We start from the raw sequence: 6,902 nt of genomic DNA on the forward strand, positions 1-6,902 counted from the left end.
GGAGGCAACCCATCGACGTGTGTCTCTCTCACATCGATGTTTCTCTCTGCCTCTCCCTCTCCCTTCCACTCTCTCTAGGGGTCAGTGGAGAAGTGTCCTCGGGGTGAGGATCAACAACAACAACAACAATAAGATTCTGAGGGGACAGAGGACCAAGGAGGGGTTTGCAAGGAGCTTCGAGAAGGTGCAGGGTGCCTCTAGGGGGCCCTGGGCCCCTGCTTGGGACAGAGGGAGCCCCAGGGCCAGGGCGGCAGGGTGAGCAGGAGGAAGCAGCCGCCCCCCAGCAGCAGGACCAGGCTGGCCCCCACGGCGCAGCCCAGAGACCAGGAGTACTCGTAGGTCAGGGCCGGGGCCGGGGGCGGCTCGGGGCTGACCCTCTGAACCAGGGCTCGCACGGAATGCCGGAACACCTCCAGGCTGACCAGGAGCAGCAGGCCTGCGGGGAGAGGAGAGAGGAGGTGTTCAGGCGCCGGGGGAACCCCCAACTTCGGTCTCAATAGCTCCTCAATGCGCCCCATCCCAGGCTCCTCAAACAAGAAACCTGAGAGACACACCCCCCCCCCAAGCACCCTCTCATTCATTCATTCATTCATTCATTCAACAACCACTTACTAAGCACCTATTACATAGCAGATGCAATTTTGGAAGCTGGCGAGAAAGAAGGAAGAGTAAGTGTGAGAGGCACAAAGTGGAGCAAGGGGTGGGCGCCTGGGGCCGGGGGAGGGGAGTGGGAGTCGGTTTTTAAGGGGACAGGGCTTCAGCTGGGGAAGATTGAAAGGTTCTGGAGCGGCCCCGGGCTGGGTGGCTCAGTGGGCTATAGCGTCATCCTGATACACCGTTTCGGGTTCAATCCCCAGTCAGGGCACATACAAGAATCAACCAATGGCCCTGGCTGGTTTGCTCAGTGGCTAGTGTCGGCCTGTGGACTGAAGGGTCCCGGGTGAGCAGTGGATAGAGCGTCGGCCTGCGGACCGAAGGGTCTGGGGTTCGATTCCGGTCAAGGGCACATGCCTGGGTTGCAGGCTCAATCCCCTGTAGGGGGCGTGCAGGAGGCAGACGACCACTGAGTCTCTCTCATCATTGATGTTTCTCTCTCTCTCCCTCTCCTTCCCTCTCTGAAATCAATAAAAATATATTAAAAAAAAAAAAAGAATCAACCGATGAATGCATAAATATGTGGAACAACAAATCTCAATCTTCCCCCCCCCTCTCTTTCCTCATCAGTCACACCCCAGTAAAATTGAAAAAAACAGCGATGGTCACCCTAGCTGGTTTGGCTCAGTGGCTAGAGCGTCAGCTTGCTGACCGAAGGGTCCAGGGTTCGATTCCAGTCAGGGGCACATACCTCGGTTGCAGGCTCCTCCCCGGCCCGGGGCCCTGGTTGGGGCTCCAGCAGGAGGCAACCCATCGATGTGTTTCTCTCCCATCCATGTTTCCCTCTGCTTTTCCCTCTCACTTCCACTCTCTCTAAAATCAGCGGGAAAATATCCTCGGGTGAGGATAAAAAACAACAGTGATGGTGAATCACAAAATGAAAAGAAAGGCAGTCAAGTTGTAATGCCATTTGATTTTAAAAAGAAAGGGGGGTGGGGAGGAACAAGACAGACAAAGACCCTGACCTCATGGGGCTTAGATTCTACTGGGAGGAGACGGGCAGTAAAGGATGCTTGCAGGAGAGAATGAGGAAGTCAATACATAATGCAGCAGGCAGGCGTGATGGGCACAGTGACAGGGTGACCGAAACCCAGCTCCCGCCAACGGCAGCCCTCCATCTATCAGCTGCCTCCTGCACGCTCCTAACGGGGGATCCGGCCTGCAACCCAGGCATGTGCCCTGACCAGGGATCGAACCACCAACCTCCCAGTGCACGGGGCAACAGCCAACCAACCCAGCCATGCCAGCCAGGGAGAGACAGAATGTTTAACTGATGATGCCTCTGATGGGAGTTCATCCAACCCTTAAATACCGACTCAGCCCTAACTGGTTTGGCTCAGTGGATAGAGCATCGGCCTGCGGACTCAAGGGTCCCAGGTTCGATTCCGGTCAAGGGCATGTACCTTGGTTGCGGGCACATCCCCAGTGGGGAGTATGCAGGAGGCAGCTGAAAAAAACTAACTCTCTATCCCTCTCCCTTCCTCTCTGTAAAAAATAAATAAAATATACAAAAAAAAAAAAAATACCGGCCCAGAGAAATCTCTACGCACTGCCTGCCAGGCACAGAGCACGTCGCGGGCCCTCCGTGGCCTGCCAGCTGCCGGGTTACAACCTCCAAAGTAAACACATGAGAAGACAAGATAATTTCAGAGAGTGAGGCATGCTGGGAAGGAGTTAAAAACAGGGTGATGGGAAGGGGAGTGACATCCCGGGTAGAGCAGGGACTTTAAATAGTGTCATCGGGAAAAGGCATTTCAGCTGAGACGCGAATGAAGAATGACTGGAAGCCGGCCACGCATGCAATGAAGCGATGGCTATTCCGAGCAGGAGGAGCGGCTGGGGCGAAGGCCCGTGGTGGGATGGAGTAGAGTGAGTTTGAGAAAAAGAGAGAAGGTCAGTGTGACCAGAGCAAAGAGAGTGGGGAGGAGCAGAGTGGTGGGCAATGGGCGTGCAGAGGTGGGCAGGGGTCAGATCACTTAGGACCATCTTTTTTTTTTTTAATATATTTGTATTGATTTCAGAGAGGAAGGGAGAGGGAGAGAGAGAGAGAAACATCAATGATGAGAGAGAATCACAGATCGGCTGCCTCCTGCACGCCCCCCCACTGGGGATCGAGCCCACAACCCAGGCATGTGCCCTTGACTGGAATCGAACCCGGGATCCTTCAGTCTGCAGGCTGACGCTCTATCCACTGAGCCAACCCGGCTAGGGCCACTTAGGACCATCGGATGGTCATCCATGGTCATGGATTCCAGCCGCCTCCCCTCTCAGATCCTGGAGACTCGCCCCAACCTCAGTCCCTGACCCTCCTTCCTCTTTGTCCTCTGCTTCTCCCAGTTTCCCCCATGTTTTTTTTTAAATATATTTTTATTGATTTCAGAGAGGAAGGGAGAGGAAGGGAGAGAGAGAAACATCAATGATGAGAGAGAATCATTGATCAGCTGCCTCTTGCAACCCCCCACTGGGGATCAAGCCCACAACCTGGGCTTGTGCCCTTGACAGGAATTGAACCTGGGACCCTTGAGTCCGCAGGCCGATGCTCTATCCACTGAGCCACACCAGCCAGGGCTTCCCCATGGTTTTTAATCAGGGGCCTGGGGCATGCAGCCTGGAGTCAGTGACCCACTGAACACCTTCCCGGCCCCACGCAGCTCAGCATGAGGTCATTGAAGGTGAAAAAGCATCTGGACGAAGAGGAGACACTGTCCAGTCCCCTTCACGCCTCTGCAAGTTCCTGCATCTTTCATTCACTCGACAGATCTCCACTGAGCTCTCGTTGTGAAATATATACACAGGGGACTAACAGAGGCTTCCACCCAGAAGGAGAGATGGACGATAACCCGGTGAATGTATTGTGGTGGGCTGAGCCGCATCCTATATGGGGGGGGGGGGGGGGTTTTGAGTTAAAATGAGGTCATTCGAGGGGGCTCCAATCCAGTGTGGCTGCTGCCTTTACAAGGAGAGAGTAGGACACAGACAGGCACAGAGGGACGACCACGAGAGGACACGGGGAGAAAAGGACCATCTGCAGGCTGAGGAGAGAGAGGCCTCAGGAGGGCCCAGCCCTGCTGACCCCGGGAACCTGGACTTGCAGCCTCCAGGACGGAGAGAAAATACATTCCTGTGGTCAAGCCACCGGTCCGTGGTGCGCTGCTGTGGCAGCCCTCACAAGCAAATGCCGAACTAGTGGCCTTTCTATCCACATTAGCACACGCTTGCCCAATGAGGACTACATTTCACAAGGTGCAGCATTTTTTCGGACCCTCAGCTCCAAGAATATGACAGTCCTTGCAGACCCCAAGGTCCGAATCGTTTTCTTTTTAATTATTAAATTTATTGGGGTGACGTCGGTTAATAGGATCATATAGGTTTCAGGTGTGGGTTTCTATGTTACAAGACCTGTATATTGCACTGCGTACCACCACCCAAAGTCAAATCATCTTTCCTCGCCATATATTAGGCCCCCTTCACAGCCCCACACACAAGAGAGCTTGGAGAGCCTCCAATTCCGAGCCAACAACGGGGTTTAGAGCTCTCATTTCTGAGCCTACCACTAGCCCTTGTGCCTCCCAGCATGCAACAGTGCTTGGAGACCTCTCAGCCTCCCAGCATGCAACAGTGCTTGGAGTTCTCAGCCTCCCAGAATGCAACAGTGCTTGGAGTTCTCAGCCTCCCAGAATGCAACAGTGCTTGGGGACCCTGCCTCCCAGCGTTCAACAGTTCTTGGAGATCTTACCTCCCATTGTGCAACCCAGCATGCAACTGTCCTTAGAGATCCCACCTCCCATCGTGCAACAGTGCTTGGAGATCCTACCTGCCAGCATGCACAGTTCTTGTAGATCATACCTCCCAGCATGCAACGGGCTTAGAGATCCCACCTCCCAGCATGCAACGGGGTTTAGAGATCCCACCTCCCAGCATGCAACGGGGTTTAGAGATCCCACCTCCCAGCATGCAATGGGGTTTAGAGATCCCACCTCCCAGCATGCAATGGGGTTTAGAGATTCCCACCTCCCAGCAGGCAACAGTGGTTGGGGAATCCCACCTCCCAGCAGGCAACAGTGCTTGGAGATCCTACCCTCCAGCATGCACAGTTCTTGTAGACCATACCTCCCAGCATGCAACGGGGCTTAGAGATCCCACCTCCCAGCATGCAATGGGTTAGAAATTCCACCTCCCAGCATGCAACGGTGTTTAGAGATTTCCCACCTCCCAGCATGCAACGGGGTTTAGAGATTCCCACCTCCCAGCATGCAACGGTGTTTAGAGATTTCCCACCTCCCAGCATGCAACGGGGTTTAGAGATTCCACCTCCCAGCATGCAATGGGGCTTAGAGATCCCACCTCCCAGCAGGCAACAGTGCTTGGGGATCCCACCCCACAGCCTGCAATGTCCTCGTTCTCCAGGCTCGCGCGCGGCCCTCACCTGAGAGGCCAAAGCAGATGGCTCCCACTCGGACCAGGAACTCTGCGCCTTTGCTCAGCACCATGATGATGCAGAGGCAGCCCAGGGCCATGACCGTCAAGCCGAGAACCGCTATCACCGCGGCCGCCAGGTTCATCTCTATGCAGGGGGGAGGGGAAGAAGGGAAGAACATGGGGTGCAGGGAGTGGGCGAGCTCCCCCACAGGGGGCCAGAGCCAGGGCAATGGGAGATTCGGGGCTAGAGGAGCATGTCCCCGTAGAAGCCCATCCAAGGGCTGACTTCTGTTGAGGGACCTAAGACCCAGACAGGACCAGTTATTTGCCTCGAGTCACACAGCAAGGAGGGGACAGAGCCCGGACTTGAAGGAATGGAATGACCAATGGTTACTTGGGGTCTGGTTGCCGCCTGTTTACAGGTGAGGAGGCTGAGGCAGTGGGCGCGGGGGTGACCATGGAGGGGTATGTTACAGTGGCCACTTCCTGGATGGAAGGTGCTGGTGAAGTCACGGAACCTCTCAGCCTCTCTTTTCTCCTCTAGAAAAGCAGGATCCAATTCCTTATTGGGCCCGGCCTGCGTAGCTCAGTGGTTGAGCGTCGATCTATGAACCAGGAGGTCACGGTTCAATTCCCGGTCAGGGCACACGCCCAAGCTGGGGCTCCATCCCCAGTGGGGGGCGTGCAGGAGGCAGCCAATCAGTGATTCTCTCTCATCATTGATCTCTCTTTCTCTCACTCTCTCTCCCCCCCTTCCTCTCTGAAATATAATAAAAATATATTTTAAAAAAACAAAAACAGCCCTAGCCAGTTTGGCTCAGTGGATAGAGCGTCGGCCTGCGGACCAAGAGGTCCCAGGTTTGATTCTGGTCAAGGGCATGTACCTTGGTTGCAGGCACATCCCCAGTGGGGAGTGTGCAGGAGGCAGCTGATCGATGTTTCTCTCTCATCGATGTTTCTAACTCTCTATCCCTCTCCCTTACAATGGTTAACACCAAGTCCACTAAAAAAAACAAAAACAGCCCTAGCCAGTTTGGCTCAGTGGATAGAGCATTGGCCTGCAGACCAAAGGGTCCCGGGTTTGATTCTGATTAAGGGCACATGCCTGGGTTGCGGGCTTGATCCCCAGTTGGGGGCATGCAAGAGGCAGCCAATCAATGATTCTCTCTCATCATTGATGTTCTAACTCCTCTCCCTCTCCCTCCCTCTCGGACATCAATAAAAATACATATTTTTTAAAAAATGGAAAAAATATCCTGGGGTGAGGATTAACAACAACGTGAATTTCCCAATCACAGCTGCCACCCTCAGGTGCTCAGCAGCCGCCTGGGGCTGGAGGCTGCCACACTGGGCAGCACAGACACAGGACACTTCCATTCGCACAGAATATTCTGTGGGGGAAGCTGCCGTAGAGCTTGAATCCTGCCTCTGCCTCTCGGCTTCCGGGGAAAATAAATTTAACCACTCACGCACATTCGTTTCCTCAGCTGGGAGACTGAGATAAAGCCCCCGCCTGCAGAGCGGGCCAGGATGGAGCGCCTATAAATGGACCGCCCAGCACCATGTCTAGCACATGGTAGATGCACATTTGTAAGATGTTAAAGTACCACGCACAGCCCTAGCCGGTGTGGCTCAGTGGATAGAGCATCGGCCTGTGGACTGAAGGGTCCCGGGTTCGATCCCAGTCAAGGGCACATGCCAGGGTTGCAGGCTCGATCCCCAGTATGGGGCGTGCAGGAGGCAGCCGATCCATGATTCTCTCTCATCATTGATGTTTCTATCTCTCTCTCCCTCTCCATTCCTCTCTGAAATCAATAAAAATATATTGG

The 6,902-nt window shown here is 54.4% G+C and overlaps 1 protein-coding gene across 1 annotated transcript in view; it reads right to left on the reverse strand.

Moving 5' to 3' along the window:
- The window catches only part of CACNG6 (calcium channel, voltage-dependent, gamma subunit 6), a gene marked incomplete at its 5' end in the record, with an annotated part of 7,453 nt that continues 551 nt past the window's right edge, over positions 1-6,902 (reverse strand). The window contains 2 exons of the mRNA XM_005879965.2: positions 1-436; positions 5,081-5,218. Of these exons, the coding sequence (XP_005880027.1) occupies positions 198-436; positions 5,081-5,218 (377 nt within the window). The remainder of the gene's footprint in view (positions 437-5,080; positions 5,219-6,902) is intronic.

Source organism: Myotis brandtii, unplaced genomic scaffold, assembly GCF_000412655.1.
Source record: "Myotis brandtii unplaced genomic scaffold, ASM41265v1 scaffold619, whole genome shotgun sequence".
In the NCBI taxonomy this organism is placed as follows: domain Eukaryota; kingdom Metazoa; phylum Chordata; class Mammalia; order Chiroptera; family Vespertilionidae; genus Myotis; species Myotis brandtii.